Source organism: Ascaphus truei, chromosome 3 (assembly GCF_040206685.1).
Source record: "Ascaphus truei isolate aAscTru1 chromosome 3, aAscTru1.hap1, whole genome shotgun sequence".
NCBI lineage: Eukaryota > Metazoa > Chordata > Amphibia > Anura > Ascaphidae > Ascaphus > Ascaphus truei.
Window position 1 is genome coordinate 329,251,107 of NC_134485.1, and position 21,901 is coordinate 329,273,007.

The 21,901-nt window shown below is 44.5% G+C and overlaps 1 protein-coding gene across 5 annotated transcripts in view; it reads right to left on the reverse strand.

The window, feature by feature from the left end:
* Positions 1 to 1,270: 1,270 nt before the first annotated feature.
* Positions 1,271 to 21,901, reverse strand: part of LOC142489892 (retinol dehydrogenase 7-like) — a 276,687-nt gene continuing 256,056 nt past the window's right edge. For 4 of the 5 annotated variants that reach the window (XM_075591458.1, XM_075591459.1, XM_075591461.1 and 1 more), the window contains 2 exons: positions 8,255 to 8,418; positions 6,151 to 7,905 (listed from right to left, as the gene is read on the reverse strand). In XM_075591458.1, the coding sequence (XP_075447573.1) occupies positions 7,685 to 7,905; positions 8,255 to 8,418 (385 nt within the window). In that variant the 3' untranslated portion in view covers positions 6,151 to 7,684. Of the gene's footprint in view, positions 1,878 to 6,150; positions 7,906 to 8,254; positions 8,419 to 21,901 lie in introns of those variants that run through there. The other variant, XR_012799960.1, reaches the window with a different exon arrangement.

Sequence of the window (21,901 nt, forward strand, 5' to 3'; positions counted from 1 at the left end):
AATTGATTTGCATGGACTTTCTGTCATTGTAATGGGATAGAAGAAACACTAGTACCATTCTAGTGGTCACTGACCACTTCACCAGATATGCCCAGGCATTCCTAACAAAGGATCATTGAGCCATTAAAACCGTTAAGCTATTGAGGTACAAAAACTTTGTCCATTATAGATTGCCAGCAAGGATTCATTCCGACCAAAGACGGGACTTTGAAAGTCACCTCATCAAGGAGTTTCTACACCTCTGGGGAATAAAGAAATCACAAACGCCGCCGAACCCCCTGCAGGGGGATCCATAACTGGAGAGGTTTAATAGGACCTTATTAAACATAATGGGCACATTGAATACCCAGGGGAAAGAACAGTGGAGTCAGCATGTGCATCACCCGGTACATGCATATAATTGTATCCTGACTCTACAGGGTATTCCCCATACTATCTGATGTTCGGACGAGAAGCAGATTACCAATGGAGCATTTTTATGGGGTAGCAGCAGATGGCACATTCCCTACAACTTACATGCAATATGGGAAGAAACTCAAGGAACAGCTGCAAGTGGCATATAAACTGGCAACTACTGCTGCTGATACGACCAACCAGGGGCAAAAAGGCCGGTATGATAAACAAGTGCTCAGCCAAGAGTTACAAGTGAATGACAGAGTGCTTAACCGGGAATCTGGGTATACTGTACTTAAGTAATAATCCACGAAGAACAGGGAATTACTGGGCAATAATTCCCTGGCTGGAAGAGTTGAAGCCTGAAGCAAAGCCGAGGGACATTAACCCAGCCAGGGCATTATTGGCCAGTAATGCCCTGTTCTGAGGGGATTATTACTATTATAGGCTGAATGTCGGCATTTTCCATAAATAAGAGACATTTGTGTTGTTATATAGATTTTTACACACACACACACACACACACACACACACACACACACACACACACACACACACACACACACACACACACACACACACACACACACACACACACACACACACACACACACACACAAACACACACACACACACACACAGACACACTGCAGCTACACACAGAAACTGCAGCTACACACACACTGCAGCTACACACACATAAACTGCAGCTAAGCACAAAAACTGCAGCTGCACATGCACGCACACACACACACACACACACACACACACACACACACACACACACACACACACACACACACACACACACACTGCAGCTACACACACACACACACTGCAGACACACACACACACACACACACACACACACACACACACACACACACACACACACACACACACACACACACACACATACACACACACACACACAGACACACTGCAGCTACACACAGAAACTGCAGCTACACACACACTGCAGCTACACACACATAAACTGCAGCTAAGCACAAAAACTGCAGCTGCACATACACACACACACACACACACACACACACACACACACACACACACACACACACACACACACTGCAGCTACAGACATTGCAGCTAGACCCACATACAAAGCGCAGCTACACACATACAAACTGCAGCTACACACATATACAACACACAAATGGCACCCATACAAACTACAGTTACACATACGAACACACACAAACTGCAGCTACACAAACTGCACCTACACAAACTGCAGCTACACACATACAACACACAATCTGCACCCATACAAACAGCAGCTACACACACATACAAACTGCAGCTACACACTTGGATACAACACACAAACTGCAGCTACACACACACTGCAGACACACTTACTTTACACTCTCTCTCTTCTCTCAATTAAGTGTGTCTGCTCTGGACACGGAGGGAGAGGGAGGAGTCACAACCTGCTGCTTCTTCCTGACCAATCCCCTGCCCTGTCTCAGAGCTTTTCCTTCCTCATGACCAATCCCCTGCCCTTTCTCAGAGCGAGTGGAGTGTCCCTGGATGCTTCATCCTTCGCACCCGGCCATAGTCTGCACAACGGGCCCCCCGCCCAGGGTGAGTTCTTATAGTGTATCTTATTTCATATTTGATGCTCACGGTGATCTGCTATATATATTCTCTAGTGGACTGTTGGTTTAATCCCATTCTAAGGTATACCAGACTTTAGCAGCATCAGGTTACTTGGGTTTACTCCCTTATTCTATTTCACATTCTGTGCCATCCTGGTTGCTCGTCTGATATACATTCGTCAAAAGGAACTTTGATTGCTATATATTAATTAAGTGGCCTTTCAAGTTGGGACCTGAGAAGTGGCTCTAGCAATACCATTTCCTGTTTTTTTAAATAATTTAGAATAAACCACTACCACTACCCACAGTCTAAGAGTTCAGGACTTATTATCATAAACATATATTTTTTTTACTTTTTTGGAGCCTATATATATATATTTTGGCTAAACACTATGGAAGAATCAAGTGGAGATGAAATTGTTATATCCGATGTGGAGAGTATTACTTATGTACACATGTGTAGTGATAACACACGACGATCGAGAAAGGCTGCACACTTGTTTGACGGAATATCTGACATTGTATGTGATGAACCATCCGACTTAACCCATTATTTTGTCAAACTGGAAAAACTTCTGGTTCAGAACCTAAGACTCTGGTGGGATATTACATCACTAGAAAACTACACCAGATGTAATAGAATCCCCAGAGGATTACGAATCAAAAAAGTACCATCTTTTGGGTTCTCAAATAAACAGTTTGAACAGCACTGGATTAAAGCCCTAGACACATATTCATTCCAACTAATGGATTTAATCATACAACAGAAAACTGCAGAAAAGTCACTACTAATGTCAGAGATCACAACTCTTCAGAAAAAATTGCAGCCATTTTCAACAATGGAGCAATTCGTTAGAAATGATAAGACTTTATTGTCTAACATTGAAACGATTGAAGACAATATTAGTGACAAAAAACATGTAAAATTTGAAAGAGACCGTGTTGACTACACTAAGGGGCAAATATACTGTTGGCAAAAACCCATTATTATTAAAGAATTTACAAGTTCAAGTACACCCAAAAGCCAACGCCGTCAAAAAGGATGGCAAAAGAATGCCTCAAATAAATCTATTTTGAAAAATCCCAGAATAGAGACTTCCAGCTTTGAGTCTGATGTCTCTGATCAAGAATATAGACCACATACAGTTTCCTTTGATAGGACTGCAGACCATACAAGAGAAAACCGCGGAACCTGTAATTACGATCAAAAAGCCTCAACATCATCTTCCTATACTAAAATGTCAAAATCTTCTGGTCAACCATCCTCAGCTTTTTTACAGGCAGGTCCCAAAGGCAGAGGGGAACCAGGAGATCCAAAAGGAAACGAAGGACGAGGCAAGGCCAAGCGGAAGAAATACGAATAAATGAGCCGGGTAATGTAATCAATTTATCTGATATAGAACTCTCACTCGACCAGTTGACACTACTGAATAAGGGACTCGGGTTTGCACCGACACAAAATTTCAATCTGTTTCAAACAATAATTGATCTTCAGAAATTTACCAGGAAATTAACTTTAAAGAAGATTTTTGATTCACACAAGACAACTGATAATCCAGATGTGAACGATCATTCCCAACTGTCTTCCATCAAAGAAATAGATTTATTGACATTTCAAGAATGTTGTGCTCTTTCCGATCTGGACACATTATTAGAATCACAAGGCGAACGGTTGGTACCATTCAACCAACCATTTTTTGGTCAGGAAGATTCGGGCTATCGTAAGAAGTCACTGTTTTGCCCAAACTACAATAGAGGACCATCCATTTGTATGTTTGAACATTTGGTGGAAAGAGACTTACGCCTATTAGCTCAAGGTTTTACATGTTCGAAGGTTAATTCTGGTAATTTAAGTTACACTGAAGTACAGCAGATTGATTGCATAAAAAAACAACATGATATTATACTCAAACATGCAGACAAGGGGGGTGCCCTTGTTATTATGTCTTCCACTCAATATCAAAAAGAAGCTTTGAGACAGTTACAGGACACTAGCTCGTATCGTTGTCTTAAAAGCAATCCAACATCTAAATATCATGAAGAATTGGTGGAATTATTAGAGTTTGGCAGAATTTTAAATGTCATCAGCCGTAAGGAATTTGAATTCCTTGATTGTACACACCCCGTGATTCCTATATTTCACCATCTCCCAAAGATCCATAAATCGCTAGTTGACCCCCCTGGTCGACCAATAGTAGCGAGCATTGGATCTTTGGGAGATGGATTGTCACGATATGTTGACAAATTTCTGCAACCCCTGGTGGTACAGTTACCCTCATATGTCAGAGACACAGCAGATTTGATTGTCAATTTGCAGGACTTCACTTGGCACAAAGAATACAGGTGGGTTACACTTGATGTGGCCTCCCTGTATTCTATTATACAACACAAACATGGATTAGCAGCCGTTGAATATTATTTAGAACTTTCCACTCTATCTTCCTCACATTGCACTTTTTTATTGGAATCTATTTCATTTTTGCTCACGCACAATTATTTTATGTTTGATTCACTTTTTTATTTACAATTGTTGAGTACCGCAATGGGCACGAGCTTTGCACCATCATACGCGAATTTATTTATGGGTTTTTGGGAAGCACGGTTTATTTTTCACAGTGATAACTCCTTTCGTCAAAATATCGTCTTCTATAAGCGGTATATTGACGATCTTATAATAATTTGGAAGGGCGATGAACATACACTGATTTCTTTCACAGACTATCTAAACACTAATGATTTAAACATTAAACTCACTTTTGAACATAACCTCAATCACATTCACTATTTGGATTTGGTCCTGTACATTGACAACAATATGCAGATTCAATCAGACATTTACCGTAAGGAGAACTCCAGGAATACACTCCTATGTGCACAAAGTTGCCATCCAAAATCTCTAATTAGAAATATTCCTGGAGCTCAGTTTATGAGACTCAAAAGGCTGTGCTCTGACGATGAGGTTTTTCTGTCCCGATCACGAGAAATGTCAACAAGATTTCTCGCCAGGGGGTATTCCGCCAAAGATGTTGGTGCAGCATTTGACAAAGCAAATGTAACAGACCGAAAAAATCTTATCTGTAAAAGGAAAAACCCAGTCCCTAATGGAAGGAGTGCCAATGCTTTTGGTGAAAGAAAAAGTCCTTACTTTATCACCACATTTAATCAACAGTCTAAACAAATCTGTGACATCTTTCACAAGCACTGGCACACTTTATTACTGGACAACGATATACGCCCAATTGTCCAAAGTGGACCTAGGTTCACATACCGTAAAGCGAAAACACTAGCATCGCACCTATCACCTAGCATGTTTGTTAGCAAGAGTGGTCCCTCCAATATCAGTAGTATCCCTAAGGGATTTTTCAAATGTGGTAATTGCACCATGTGCCAACACGCATCTCCAACAAACAAGATTATGTGTAAATATAATTTACGTGAATATAAAATCAAGACCTTTCTAAATTGTAACACCAGTTATGTCATATATGTACTTCATTGCAAATGTGGATTAAGCTATGTACAGTAGGTCGCACAACCAGGCCATTAAAAACTAGAATGGCAGAACAGGCCCGCTTGATCAGGAAAGGTGATCTTCTTCAGCCCGTATCTAGACACTTTACGCAATGCCTCATGGGAGGCATTAAGAACTTCACCTTTTCCGCTATTGAACATATACATTGCCACCCCAGAGGCGGCAACAGAGAGAACACACTAAACCAGCGGGAGATGTTCTGGATATACACTCTCGACACCCTTCACCCACATGGCATTAACATTGATTGGGAGTTAAAACATTTCCTATAGCCATGTGAGGAGGAGGGTGGCCGAGAGTGTATGTCCACACGACTGTAACCCAGCATGTTGTGAGTTAAACTATTACTATACCCAGACGATCGAATTTGAGTATATACTATTCTCATGAATGTATTGTGGTACTTAGTATATCTCCAATATATGTTGATGTGCGTATATATTGTTTGTAATACATTTTGCACTAATCAATATCCAAGTATATCCAGGTAACAATTGTTTCTATTCACTCATGGTAATTCTACTTAGAAATATTGACCAACATTATAAACATTTCTTTAAGTCATACTAGAACCTAAACAAATAATACTCCACACTACCATAGTTGTGTAAACAATCATTTTAATACATATCAGTTATTGCTCTACATCCCATTGTATACCATTGATTTTATATTTTTTGTTTGTTGTAAATATGTATGTTTTAACCATGTATTCCACACAGACCCAGTTAATGGGTTAAACCCAAACACTGGTTCAATATTAACTTGATTGAGCTCAAAAAAACCTTTTGTCACTTTTTGAGAAACCAATCAGATTGGGTCTCCTCCTATTTACGGGGTCTGTGTGTTAAGGGTAGTATACTCTTTGATAAAGTCCCGGGGAGGGACAAAACGCGTCAGAGTGCCCCCTTCTGAGATGTACAGCATGTACTAATAAAGCTGATTTTAACCTCAACTGTTCCTGAACCTGACTTTTTGCTGTGACCGCCTCTTCACCACCTTCACCTTTCTCAGAGCTGTTCTGAAACCTGATTGGCTGGAAATAAACACATTGGAAATAAACAATTTGCAAGCAGCCACAATTTCCTGGCATTACTAACCAATCAGAGAGCAGGGATTTCAATAATGCCCAGAATTGTACTTCTTTAGCCTATAATGTACAGTACCTGTCAAACATAAAAAAGCCAGTCGCTGGAAGCAGAACCATACAGTATGTAGTAGTAGAAAAACAAAAGCGGATGCTGGTATATCGACTGAAGGCTGAAAAGGGAAATGGATCAGAAAAGAACCTGCATCCTTGCATTGGATCCAGAGGCAGAGGCATTTACTACTTTGAATCCCTAAAGCGGGATGATGCACTTGAAAATGAGTTGTGTAGAATGCTGTGAGCACACCCCATCTGTAGGACAAGATGAACCGGAGCTGCTTATATCCCATGCACACTCTAATCAGCAGGGAGGGATGACAGTGGCACCACAGGTGTACTCGCCATGCCCCAGAAAGAAGTTGAGCCCCCCCATTAGACTAACCTATGATTCTCCTGAAGTGTTGAAATAAATCCCTATGGTTAGTATAGCTAAGTGGGTGATACCAATGACTTTAGACATAGGTGATCCTGGTGTTGTATAATGTGGTGCAGTAATACTGCGGTCTGTGAGGACTGCATTTGTGTTGATTTCACTGTACCTATGATATTGTGTACATAGAGAGGAGGCATTTGTTAGATTATTCTTTTATGTATGAAGATGTTCCTAACAAGATCGATGGGGACATCAAGTGTTTTAGCAGGGAGACACTTTGTTGAATTAAAGAGCTCCAACAGTGTGTCACCACCATCACATAGGCCTAGATACCCAGGAACACACACACACACACACACACACACGGTAAAAAAAGTGACAAAAAAAAAACTCCACCGTAAAGCATATAGCAAATGGAAATGTTACTGTGTGCTCATTTGCATGTCATAGACAGGTCTGCAACCCTGCCTTTCACCATTATCACGAAGCATACAGCATACTATAATCCATGTGTTAGTCCAATTAAAGGTATCATACTTCCCATTGTTTCAATTCATTAGCCTATATAACATTGAATGGACAAACTATTGTGTATTGTTGAGTAATCAGAAATAATATTACTCTGCTCTCTGAGCTGGTTTGGGCGCCGAGCGACATAGCACATAATCAGATAGAATTGTAGGGAGGTAAGAAACAGGAATGTAGAAGAGCTTGCTGTCCCAGGCAGGGGAGTATCTCGTCCAGGGGTAAACGGCAATCAGGGCATGCTCCATGCAGTCTGTGACCTCGTATAGCTTGGAGCTAGTAGATTCCATGAAATTATACAGGTTCCGGGCCCCTGTGTGGACATAAAATACAGAAATACAATTACTAGGATTGTTAATAAAGCCCAGCATCACCTTACTTTTGTCAATGTATTTCTCATTGCTGATTAGAGTTAATACAACTAATTGTAAGCTTTACAGACAGGTATTTAATGTGACTCTTGTGTTCCTAGTCTCCGATGTGCAATGAGTTGCACAATATTACAAAAAGAAATAAAATGACTCCTGTAACTGTGTAACCTGGAAGTGCCCACTTCAGAAGTCATGTGATCACTGCCCATTCTCATGCTGTCCCCTTCTATATCTCTCTCCAAGTGGAAACATTCTACCCTTAATTCTGAGCAGACAAGCAGAGGGTCTCACAGTTCTGGTAATACTGCTCTCCATAGTCCTTCTTGACCTCTGCAGGTAGATTCTCCCACAGCCGCTTCAGGTGCTGCTTATGAGGTTCCAAGGCAGTAATTAGAGTTCTGAAAGCGCCAGGCTCTATGATGGACACTTTTACCCCAAAATTGCAGAGCTCCCTTCTATAGTGGGGAGAAAAAGAAGAAAAATACATCCTTACTATCATTAGGAAAGCAACTGTTCCATCAAGTATCTACAGTAGAATGGAGTTGCGATAAGTATTTACCCATGCAACACCTCTTATGTTTTATTTGTTCACAAACAACACACAGAACCCCAGCAAGCTAATTTTAGGAACCCCTGAGCCCCCACAAAATATATATGTATATTAGTTTCAAAAAGGAGAGCTATTGAGCGTGGCAAATGTATACAACAATTTGTTCCCAAATTAAATGGCACAGTGTACTAACCAACATTAAACCTATACACTTTTGACCAGAATCCAGATTGTATTTGACAAAGCAATGAAGCAACAAATAGGGCAGATTTATAAAGTAGTTCTGAAATAAAACATAATAGTGGCCAGTTTTAATGAGCCCTGCTAATATTATGGTCCATTCATGTTTTTCCATACAAGATGGGGTGTAGAAACAGGAGTAGCACTCTAGACAGTTTTGTGCTTAAAACAATAATGTGCACTATATTAAATTAAAGTGACTTCAGCCGGCAACAAACAGCTGATCCATTTGGTATCACGGAAGTTGTGAGGACGCCGCTCCACACAGATCACTGTTTTACTATAACACGCTGGAAAGGACTGCCCAAATGTGAGTGTTCATTTGTGAGGCTTGTGTGTTCTTTTTAATATAAAGTTTACAACGGGGTGCCTTGAGAAAGGTCCTATTCCAGGACCGAAACGTCGGATTGGGTGATTTATCTTTTCTATTCAGATGCCCAATACAGATTTTCATGATTACTGAACCAATGCAGTCTTTCTTTACCGGACGAGAGAATGGTAATGTTGTATTTCTATTATTTGAGACTAGCACCTGTCTATATGAACCAGTACATTGAGTGCAAGCTGTGATGTTTGTTTTGACTATTTTATATATATGTGTGTGTGTGTGTGACATGGTTAGTCCCTTCTACCTGTCTCTCCTACCTGTCCCGTCAGTCCTAAGCAGTCTGGGCAGTGCCAGGTTAATCTGTGGGCTTTTAACCCCCCTCTCTTGCTCCTCTTATGAGTGACAGAAGTGAGGTGGTGACTCGTAGCCTGTGTGCAGACCATGAGCCTGCCCCTTCTGGTTCCTCATGAGAGGAGTTCCCAATTTATTCAGTCCTGATTTTGAAGAGGAAGAGAGCAGTAGACTGTGAGTCTCTCCCATCGCGGGATGAGTGTGCCCACTCCCAGTCCCAGGGGCTGGGGAAACATCTGATTAGACCAACAGAGACCCTGTAATTGCTGGGGTCATGCACCATCTAGATGTCTGGAGTCATCTGAGACCTGCAGCGCTGTGATACTATCTATACAGTGAATGCCACAATAAAGCCAGTTCTATTTTTACACCTGCCTGGATCTGAGTTGTACAAAAAGAAGTACCCGGGCGCTATCTCAATACGAAATGAAAAAATAGATAAAATAATGGGTGTATTACAACCTTCTTGGGGTATATTACCTTTAAGCTTCGTGATGCCCTCCTATGGCTCTGACTCCAACAGTATCTATCCAGGACCCTTAATGATAATGGAACACAGAAAAAATGGGGGAGCACAGGGTGAGGGAGGATACAATAATTGTAATAACTCCTGACAGGGCTCCGGTGGAGCATATTATACCCAAATGGATCTCCTGTCAGAGAGTTGTGGGTGGAAAACTATTGAAATAATAGATAATCACTTACACGGCCTTGTGCAAGTGCTGATGCATCAAGGTTTCTTTTCCTCCTTCTTTCTTCTGATGGAGACTCCTTCATGCTTCTCTTTTGGCTGTCTTTTCTGGGACTGTGGCGCTTCTCCTGGCTTCTGCCTGGGTCGCTTCTTGTTACTTGCAGAGGTTTTCCCTCTCAAAAAAACTGATTAAAACAAAGCAGTGTGTAAGCATAAGAGACGCTGTAGTGGCTGTAATAGGAGGGGTGATGGGTAGAAAATATAAATACAATCACTCACACGGGCTGGTGTGAGTGCATACCCATAAGTGTATTCCCTCTCTGCATATGTTTGAGTGGTCCCTTGTGGCCCCTCTCTCTCTTCAAACCTGGTGGGTGGGTGTGTAGGTGTAGATCCCCCTGACGGAGATCCAAAAAGTCAAATCCCTCCCACAAAAAACAACCAATTAGGTCTCAAGCAGATGTAAACACCAATAAAAGGTAAGATCTGTGATAACCTTAGGTAGGGGGGTAATGGGCATATGAATGATAGACTACTAACACTCACATGGGTTAGTGTGGGTGCACAATAGTAAGGGTGTCTTTTCCTTCCTGTAGACAGTGTATAGCCTCTTGGGTCCCATCTGTGACTGAGTGCTGGTTGTGATTCGAACTCCTCCTCGGTGTGGGGGCTGCAAAGAAAGCTTTTGTCTGCAATGGGGCTCCGATAATAGCACTTTAATATGATAAAAACACATAAAAACAGCACTTACAGTACAACAACATCAAGTGACAGCCTATCATTGAGGAGTAGTCCGGTGGCGCGTTGCAGATGACTCCCTGCTTCCGCGTCCAGGTGCAGGGCTGCAGCTCCACCTTCTGACTCCTCTACGGTGGCTGATTCTGTCCAAAAAAGTGAGCAACACGTTTCGCCCTTTACTGGGCTTCCTCAGGATCCGTAGATGGGGCAGGCTTAGACCCAATGGTGTTTTATATTGGAGCTGGCCTATCCCATAGCGTAATCGCGTCGTTACACATCTGGTGAGTAATGCAGGGTGAAAACGAACGTCGTGTGCAACCTCCGCTGCTGGTGCAGAACTGTGTATATTTAAAGTCACAGTAACTGTGACGTGAATAAGCTTGTAATAGTAATAGTATTGCAGTGATACAAGTGCCCTAAAATATGTAACCCTATATGTGGACTGACATTGCATGACAAATATACATGAACTAACCATAATCAGCGAGCATAATCCTGATGCAATGACCAGTAAAACACATACATTTCAAACAAATGAAATGAAAAATAATAAATGAATTGGACAATACCCAAAAAGTCAGTCTTGGGTCTATGGCATAAATAATTCAACAGTACATTTTGGTAGTGATACGTGTGAGATTGAAAAGCTTAACAATGAAATAATTCTGTATGTAGCCTGGAGCTCCCGTGGCTCCTGGAGACCCCCCTCCCCTTGAGCAGCTCGGTCGCGGGTGCCGACAGACCCGACGGCTGCTTCCAAGGGTGGGGGCTGGAGCAGGGAGCAGCGCGGCTTCTCCTGCCTGCGGCCGGTTGCTGGGGACGCGATCGGGCGGTTGCTAAGGCCGCGATCGCGTCTCTAAGGTCCCGGCGGCCGGACAAGCAGGGCACCGCCATTGAGGACACTGTTGCGCATGCGCAGGGACGCGTAGGCGCAGGGACAGCCCCCGAGACAGGGATAGCTCGCGCGAGAGCAGGAATTCTGGAGAGGATCTGCACTAGGCTAGCCAACAGTAGGTAGACGCCCAAGTACTGCATGGAAGAGTACTCTAGTCCATTCCAGATCACTTACCGAAGGGACTTGGGTAGTTGGGGGAGTGGGACAGGTCATTACCCCTGCAGGCCCTAGGAGTTCCCCAAGCCACTACAGGTTGCTGTACTACAGGGACAGGCCCTAGGTTAGGGTTCCTGTCACGTTAGTACCACTTAGATTAGACAGGGACACAGCAGACGCTGCGGTTCCTGTGAAGCGGTTCGGACCCACGTCGGGGTCCGCACGTGCAAGGAGTTCGGTTGGATCAGACGGATTCATCACACGTCTGACCCTTTGAGAAGTTTGTTGCTGACCCGAGCACCGGAGTGCTCGGCAGGTATTATACCATCACATGTGCACCAACAGGCCTAGAGGTTCTTAGTGACTGCGCAGTCACCCATTGACTATCTCTGTAGGAGTACGGGACATTGGGTGGGGTTCTTGGGACACTGGGTGGGATCACCTAGTGTTTGGGAATCGTCCTGCGAGACGTCACTGTTAGTGTCTCACCGTGAGAGAGACACAGGTTATCATTATTATTCGTTAGTAAAGTCCTTCGTTATATAAAGCACTGTGTATGGTATTATTGATTGTCCTGCGAGGAACCACTCCCCCTCTGGTGGGAGCCATCGCAGGTGGAGGCGCTGTACCGAGAAGATGTTGTAAGTGATCACCCCTAGTATAATTACCCCAGGTTCCCCGTGGCGGAAGCTCAGCCCTCCTGTGAGCCAACAGGTAATGCACCACACCTGAGTAACACCGTATGTTCCTTGCACCCCACACTATATCTGCGATTGGGTGGGGGAATACCCGTTACATTTGGAGGCGCTGCTGAGATAATGACCTGGGGTGCCCGGTATATTTTTTTTCTAAATTGTGCTATTTTTGTTCGCCATGAAGAAGTCACGTGCTGATTTCCCGCCCGCGCGGGAAAATGTTGCAAACTGGCCGGGTTTGGCGGGAAACCCTAAGCTCCGCCCCCGCAATGTGAGTGACTCAGTGATAGAGCGAGCCCCTCCTTCAGATTCCACCAGGGGGAGCAAGTACTGTAAGCCTTCACCCCTAACTGCTGTCTCCATCAAAGAAAGTACTGGGGGCAAAGAAAATTGCTCACCGTTATATGGACTCTGGCCGACTAAAGCCGGGTGCGTATCCTTTTTGGTGTGCCCGTGTATGACAGAAGCGTTGAGTCCGTTGGGTAGTATGAACTTTGATGTTTTGACGTGCCTGATAAAGGGGCGGTTGGACGACGCGAACGAGGATGGGTGCCTGGAATGTTTCTGTAACCAGGGTGACTGCCCATGTTGTAAATTGGCCTGGGGACGCTTATGTGTCTGCTGCAGGGCGCCGACCCTGCAACCCGTGCTGCTACAGTCCACCAGGGGGAGCAAGCTCAGTGAACAGCGATCAGCAACCGCTGTTCCCACTAAAGACAGTACAGATTGTAGAGAAACACACCCGCAGTTGTATGGAGCATGGCGGACAAAAGGAGGAAAAATACCCTTTCTTCTGTGCCCGTGCCTACAAAAGGATTTGAATCTATCTGGTGGTATGGACTTTAACCCCTTTAGGCTACCAATAGAATGGCGGGTGGCAGTGGTGGAGGATGACGGGTGCATAAGATGTGTTTGTGACCAGTGTGACTTCCCAGGTGGCAAACAGACCTGGGGTCCCAAGTGTGCTTGTTGCGGAGCACAGTTTCTAAAGCCTGTGCTGCTGCAGTCTACAGTCCCAGATCCCAAGCAGGAATCTCAGATGGCAGAACACAGAGATGAAGATGCTGTTACTTGCTCTACCTCAACCACGGAGGTGGAGGAGCTGACAGACAAGGCTGCCCTAGTTCCCCGTTGCAACCAAGAGGGAAGGATTGAGGCCCAGCCAGCTATGGAAAAAGACGAACCATCGGTGGCGATGCGCCTACCGGCGAATCACCCCAGCAGTGAGACAGAGGAATCACAGGGGGAGGTGGCCCCCCTTGAAGAAAACTGTTCCGCCGTGCGAGTGGACCAGTATCTACCACCTACCGTTCAGTTGAAGAGAACAGTCAGCTCTGTCGTGGTGTCAGGTGAAGCACCGCAGATACCTGACAGTGTTCCACAAGAAGAGAAAACCATTGCAAGCCAGCAGAGTGGTAAGGAACCCCCTTGCCCCCCACAGGCTCCGATGGAGGTGGCCGTGAAAAAGGTCAGAGTTACGGCTCCTGAACCGAGTGTGAGCCCGTGCGCTCCGACTCAAATGGTCCCAGGACCGGGATCCAACGCTCCCGAGTTTCAAGCCAGTAAGTGGACTGTCCCAGAAGTGCCGGGGACAGGTCCCGATACAGCCGAGGTGGGAACTGACAGTGTCCCCGAGGACCTGTTGGCTACCGTGAATCACCACAGTGGTAAGGTATCTACCCTTTACCCCCTGCCAGGTGAAACAGAGACTTTGAGGAAAGAGACATTGTCCATTGCTCGCTTCCCAGCGGAAGTCTCGCAAGTACGTAGGGACAAGGACTGTGTGGCGAGGGATTTAGTAAAAATTGCCTCCCTTAAGCCCAAAAGGGAGCGTGCCATTCGCCAAGTAGTGGACCGCGGAAAAGGTCCTGGCCGCCTGGTCTACCGCATCCATGCCGCGGGTGACCGGGTAAAGGTCTGCTTCAGAGACATGGTGCTACTCCTTCCACCAGGGGGAGGAAGTAGCGAGGAACCAGTGACTGTTGCCCTCCGGTGTGCTCTTCAAGAAATTTTTCTGGGGGAGGCTCAAGGACGCAAAAGTGAGGTACCCCCACTTGATCAGTTAGGGGCACCCCACGAATGGTCTCAGCAAACAGCTGACGCTCAGCTGGCCTCGGGTATGGTATGTGAACTGTATTGTAACCTGATGTCTAAAGTCACCAGTGATAGGTTGTACATATGCCCTGCATTTTCATTGTATAACTGTGTACCAGGTTATGTCTGCCATCCAAGCGAGGTCGTTGGAGTTTCACCAGGGGGAGAGTGTAGCCTGGAGCTCCCGTGGCTCCTGGAGACCCCCCTCCCCTTGAGCAGCTCGGTCGCGGGTGCCGACAGACCCGACGGCTGCTTCCAAGGGTGGGGGCTGGAGCAGGGAGCAGCGCGGCTTCTCCTGCCTGCGGCCGGTTGCCGGGGACGCGATCGGGCGGTTGCTAAGGCCGCGATCGCGTCTCTAAGGTCCCGGCGGCCGGACAAGCAGGGCACCGCCATTGAGGACACTGTTGCGCATGCGCAGGGACGCGTAGGCGCAGGGACAGCCCCCGAGACAGGGATAGCTCGCGCGAGAGCAGGAATTCTGGAGAGGATCTGCACTAGGCTAGCCAACAGTAGGTAGACGCCCAAGTACTGCATGGAAGAGTACTCTAGTCCATTCCAGATCACTTACCGAAGGGACTTGGGTAGTTGGGGGAGTGGGACAGGTCATTACCCCTGCAGGCCCTAGGAGTTCCCCAAGCCACTACAGGTTGCTGTACTACAGGGACAGGCCCTAGGTTAGGGTTCCTGTCACGTTAGTACCACTTAGATTAGACAGGGACACAGCAGACGCTGCGGTTCCTGTGAAGCGGTTCGGACCCACGTCGGGGTCCGCACGTGCAAGGAGTTCGGTTGGATCAGACGGATTCATCACACGTCTGACCCTTTGAGAAGTTTGTTGCTGACCCGAGCACCGGAGTGCTCGGCAGGTATTATACCATCACATGTGCACCAACAGGCCTAGAGGTTCTTAGTGACTGCGCAGTCACCCATTGACTATCTCTGTAGGAGTACGGGACATTGGGTGGGGTTCTTGGGACACTGGGTGGGATCACCTAGTGTTTGGGAATCGTCCTGCGAGACGTCACTGTTAGTGTCTCACCGTGAGAGAGACACAGGTTATCATTATTATTCGTTAGTAAAGTCCTTCGTTATATAAAGCACTGTGTATGGTATTATTGATTGTCCTGCGAGGAACCACTCCCCCTCTGGTGGGAGCCATCGCAGGTGGAGGCGCTGTACCGAGAAGATGTTGTAAGTGATCACCCCTAGTATAATTACCCCAGGTTCCCCGTGGCGGAAGCTCAGCCCTCCTGTGAGCCAACAGGTAATGCACCACACCTGAGTAACAATATATGTTTCCTGCACTCACACAGTAGAATCTGCGATTGGGTGGGGGAATACCCGTTACATGTACATAATAAAATGATGGTGCCGTAATATACTTTAAATTGCTGCACAAGTCTACCCTCAACCTATGTAGATTTCCAAGATCTGTGAAGGAGAGGGGAGAAAAAATGAGTACGGGCATGATAATAAAGTGAATGTACACATGCGATAATAAAAGTGGTGATAAGACGATATGAATCTCATATTATCTTTGTATAGTTATAAAATGCCGAGTGCAGGGTAAGTGGTGACCTAATGTGAGTGTTGTGCAAAAGTGACAACTGCATATCTGCAGTAAATACAATAAACGGCGGTGGGTATTAAAAAGTGATACGTGTGAAGCCTAGTGTTGATTAAAATAACCGAACCTGACATGGGTGCTAAACACACTGTCAGGGGTAACTGTGTCAAAGTTTAAAAAGGCTTTTTTTAAAAATGCAATAAAAAAGAAACATCAAAGAGTGGGATATCTACTCTAAGCTATATAAATGCCCCCAGGTCTATGTCTATATTCAGACCCCTGCTGGTCAGTTTTTTTAATCTATAGATCCAGTAGGTCTCCCGTTGACAGAGTTTCAATAGTCTGTCGCCACGTCTCCAATGTGTATCCACCCTTCCGATTCCTTTGTTTCATGAAACACCCTATCTTCGGTGCAATTCCTCTTAATCCTCCGAAATTGGCCATACGGTATATTGCTGAGCCACTTAGGGTAATGACAGCTGGAGGTGAGTAGGTTATTATTGGCATCTGTGGATTTGAAAAAAGTTTTGGTCTTGATTACCTTGTTCTCTACATATATCGTGAGATCAAGGAAATTAATACTTTCCTGGCTGTGTTCTGATGTAAACTCCTGGTTGACACTATTACTATTTATATACCTAATAAAATCCCTCAAAGGCTCTTCTCCTCCCTTCCATATAAAAAGCATGTAATCTGTGTAACGGTGCCAGGAGACCAGGTTTGCGCCAAACAGATTGTTAGACCATATATTGTCTTCCTCCCAATCCGCCAGAAAGATATTTGCATATCTAGGTGCAAACCTGGCACCCACTGCCGTGCTGAATAACTGAAGATAAAAGAGGCCATTAAATCAAAACACATTATGTGTCATGATAAAATCAATTCTGTCCAGAATAAAACTGCGCTGTTCCTCTAAAATCAATGGGTCCTTTGTGATGGATCTTTCTATTGCTCTTAGGCCATCTGTGTGTTGGATGCATTTGTACAGTGATTTAACATCAAAAGTGGCTAGTACAGTGGCAGCCGCCTTTAGCCTCCTGCAGCCTTTTCCCAGATGCGGGCAAATCGCGGGCCGTTTTTGGCAGTTTTGGGCGCCTGCGGGCACTGTACTTGTCTAGCACTAAGCGCTTTCATTGTCTAGCGCTATTAGCGCTATCTGGTGATTTCGAGCCGCGTGGAAAATCCGTGAGAGATTGGTGAGAAATGGAAAATATCCCCGAATTTTTTCGGGGATGTTGGAGGTTAAATGGGGCTGCGACAGTATATATTATCCTGCCATTGGACATCTGCAAGTAAATTTAGTACCTGGGTAGTATCCTTGAGATAGGACCTGCTGTTAACTGCGTATTTTTGTAGAAAAAAGTCGATATACTGTGACAGGTTTTGGGTCAGAGACCCAATCCCTGAGATGATCGGTCTGCCCTGTGGTTTTTCCAGGAAAAAAGGGATCCAGCGCTCCACGGATTTCTAAATAAGTAAATTTATTGTGCTACACAACGTTTCGACCGATAGGTCTTTCTCAAGTGACTAGGCACAAAATCCGTGGAACGCTGGATCCCTTTTTTCCTGAGTGTACTTTGGATTTTGCCTGGCAGGTACATCCTTGAACCAGCAGCACCGGTAAACTGTATGTTTTATCTTATTTGTGGAGTGCAGCCTTAACCCTCTTTACATTGCCTTTTGGTTTTTCCAGGCATTTATGTACTTTAGGTAAAAAGTAAAAGACCGATAGTATGGGTTTATCTCGATGTATGTACCCCCATTCCTTCTTACTTAGGATCCCTAGTGTTTTCCCTCTGTCCAGGATACCATCTAATTCTTGTTTGTAACTCTATTCGTTGGATGATACAGTAGGTCAATCTCTGATATGTCCCTTCATCTCCTAGGATTCGGTTAGCTTCCTGTAGGTAATATTCTGTGTCCATCACCACCACGCCCCGCCCTTATCTGCTGGCTTGAAGGTGATGGACCTATCTTCTGTAAGTTCTTTTAAGGCCTGCTTTACATCTTTACTGAGGTGGTCCTTAAAATTATTTTTATTAAGTACCAGTTTCTCAAAGTTTTCTGAGATTAACTGATGTTAAACCTCAAGATGATGCCCTTTGCTATTGCTTGGGTTAAACTTGGATTTCTCCCATAGCCCAGAATGAATACAATTCTCGTCTGGGTCTACCACTCTGAGTGCCCCATTGATCCCTCCAACTACTTCTCTGTTTTGGGCATCCTTATTCAGAAAAAAACATTTCATAATGAGCTGTCAAAAATGCTTTAGTGTCGAAAAACATATTAAAACCACTAGGTCTAGTAGCCAGTGCAAAATTAAGGCCTCTGGCTATTAGATTCATTTGTGTTCCTGTAAGTTTAGCTTTGCTAATGTTAAAGACTCCCTTTATTTTGTTAGTTTCTTTTGTAGGCCTCCTTCTGCCTCTCTTTCCTCTCTTTCTCTTTTCTCTCCCTGTTTCTTTTCCTCTGTCCCCTGGTCCCCTAGTTCCGCGAACTTGTTCTGTGTTAGAGGGAAGTGCGGGGGCTCTGTTCTAAAAAAGCGCCGCGGTACCTTTCCTGGCACGTTCCAATACTGGATTTCTATCTGGTGATCTACTTAAATGTCTCCTCCTCTCAGTACCTCTTTCCTTCTGTCTTGATCGCTCCTTTCTGTCCCTGTGGTATCCCCTTTCTTCTCGCCAGTCTGGTCTATCTCTTCTATCCTCTATTACATAAGGAACAGCGCAGTTTTATTATGGACAGCATTGATTTTATCCTGACACACAATGGGGCCCAGGTTTGCGCCTAGCTATGCAAATATCTTTCTGGCGGATTGGGAGGAAGACAATATATGGTCTAAAAATCCATTTGGCGCAAACCTGGTCTTCTGGCACCGTTACATAGATGACATGCTTTTTATATGGAAGGGAGGAGAGGAGCCTTTGAGGGATTTTATTAGGTATATAAATAGTAATAGTGTCAACCTGGAGTTTACATCAGAACACAGCCAGGAAAGTATTAATTTCCTTGATCTCACGATTTATGTAGAGAACAAGGTAATCAAGACCAAAACTTTTTTCAAATCCACAGATGCCAATAATTACCTACTCATCTCCAGCTGTCATTACCCTAAGTGGCTCAGCAATATACCGTATGGCCAATTTCAGAGAATTAAGAGGAATTGCACCGAAGATAGGGTGTTTCATGAAACAAAGGAATCGGAAGGGTGGATACACATTGGAGACGTGGCGACAGACTATTGAAACTCTGTCAACGGGAGACCTACTGGATCAATAGATTGAAAACACTGACCCCCAGCGGTCTGAATATAGACATAGAACTGGGGGCATTTATATAGCTTAGAGTAGATCTCCCACTCTTTGTTGTTTCTTTTTATTGCATTAAAAAAAAAAGCCTTTTTAAACTTTGACACAGTTACCCCTGACAGTGTGTTTAGCACCCATGTCAGGTTTGGTTATTTTAATCAACACTAGGCTTCACACGTATCACTTTTTAATACCCACCGCCGTTTATTGTATTTACTGCAGATATGCAGTTGTCACTTTTGCACAACACTCACATTAGGTCACCACTTACCCTGCACTCGGCATTGTATAACTATACAAAGATAATATGAGATTCATATCGTCTTATCACCACTTTTATTATCGCATGTGTACATTCACTTTATTATCATGCCCGTACTCATTTTTTCTCCCCTCTCCTTCACAGATCTTGGAAATCTAAATAGGTTGAGGGTAAAGCTAGGAGACATAGGAAAGTGCTCCTACACTGGTGCTTCTAGGTATTCCAACGCAGACAAAATGTTGATTGTAGAGCCGAGGCAATATAACCATAAGGAATTGAAAGCCCCGACGTTGCACCATAACTGCATGTATGAGTAGTCAAAACAGTCCTGCTCACAATAAAAGCCCCATAATAGCCGACATTGGGAGACAGACACTGCGCAATGAAGGGTAAGTAAAGAATACAGCAGCATTCACCCAATCGTATGCGCAGGTGTCAACCCGGCGGCATAGGCGCTGGAGCGATGTGTTGATACGCTGGCTGTCGGGGAAAGTAGCTAAGAGAGTGAGTTGGCACTCACAATAACGGCATCTCTATAGTCTCAGCATGGCGAGCTTCAGTCCAGGATTGGTAAGATGTGGAAGTGGAAGATTGATCACTGCAAAAAGGGCTGGAGGCTCGCATCCAATACAAAAATATTTATTTAATATTGCATAACAGCAGTAAGGCAAAAAAGAGGTCCTCTGACGTGTTTCTCACCCAGTGGGTGCTTGATACTGCTGTTATGCAATATTAAATAAATATTTTTGTATTGGATGCGAGCCTCCAGCCCTTTTTGCAGTGATCAGTCTTCCACTTCATCATAGGTTGAGGGTAGACATGTGCAGCAATTTAAAGTATATTACGACACCATCATTTTATTATGTACAGAATGATTTCATTGTTAAGCTTTTCAATCACACACGTATCACTGCCAAAATGTAGTTGAATTATTTATGCCATATACTCAAGACTGACTTTTTGGGTATTATCCAATTCATTTATTATTTTTCATTGCATTTGTTTGAAATGTATGTGTTTTACTGGTCACTGCATCAGGATTATGCTCGCTGATTATGTTTAGTTCATGTATATTTGTCATGCAATGTCAGTCCCCATATTTTAGGGTTACATATCTTAGGGCACTTGTATCACTGCAATACTATTACTATTACAAGCTTATTCACGTCACAGTTACTGTGACTTTAAGTATACAGAGTTCAGCACCAGCAGCGGAGGTTGCACACGACATTCGTTTTCACCCTGCATTACTCACCAGATGTGTAACGACACGATTACGCTATGGGATAGGCCAGTCCCAATATAAAACACCATTGGGTCTAAGCCTGCCCCATCTACGGAGCCTGGGAAAGCCAGTAAAGGGCGAAACGCGCTGCTCACTTTTTTGGACAGAATCAGCCACCATAGAGGAGTCAGAAGGTGGAGCTGCAGCCCTGCACCCGGATGCGGAAGCAGGGAGTCATCTGCAACGAGCCACCGGACTACTCCTCAATGATAGGCTGTCACTTGATGTTGTTGTACTGTAAGTGCTGTTTTTATGTGTTTTTATCATATTAAAGTGCTATTATCGGAGCCCCATTGCAGACAATAGCTTTCTTTGCACACCCCACACGGAGGAGGAGTTTAACTCAGAACCAGCACTCAGTCACAGAGGGGACCCAAGAGGCTATACACTGTCTACAGGGAGGAAAAGACACCCTTACTAGTGTGCACCCACACTAGGCCGTGAGTGTTAGTAGTCTACCATTCATATCCCCCATTACCCCCCTACCTAAGGTTACCTTTTATTGATGTTTACATCTGCTTAAGACCTAATTGGTTCTTTTTTGTGGGAGGGATTTGACTTTTTGGATCTCTGTCAGGGGGCTCTACACTTACCCACAACCCACCAGGTTTGAAGAGAGAGAGGGGCCACAAGGGACCACTCAAACATACGCAGAGAGGGAATACCCTTATGGGTATGCACTCACACCAGTCCGTGTGAGTGATTGTATTTATATTTTCTAGCCGTCACCCCCCCCTATTAAAGCCACTAAATCTTCTCTTATGCTTACACACTGCTT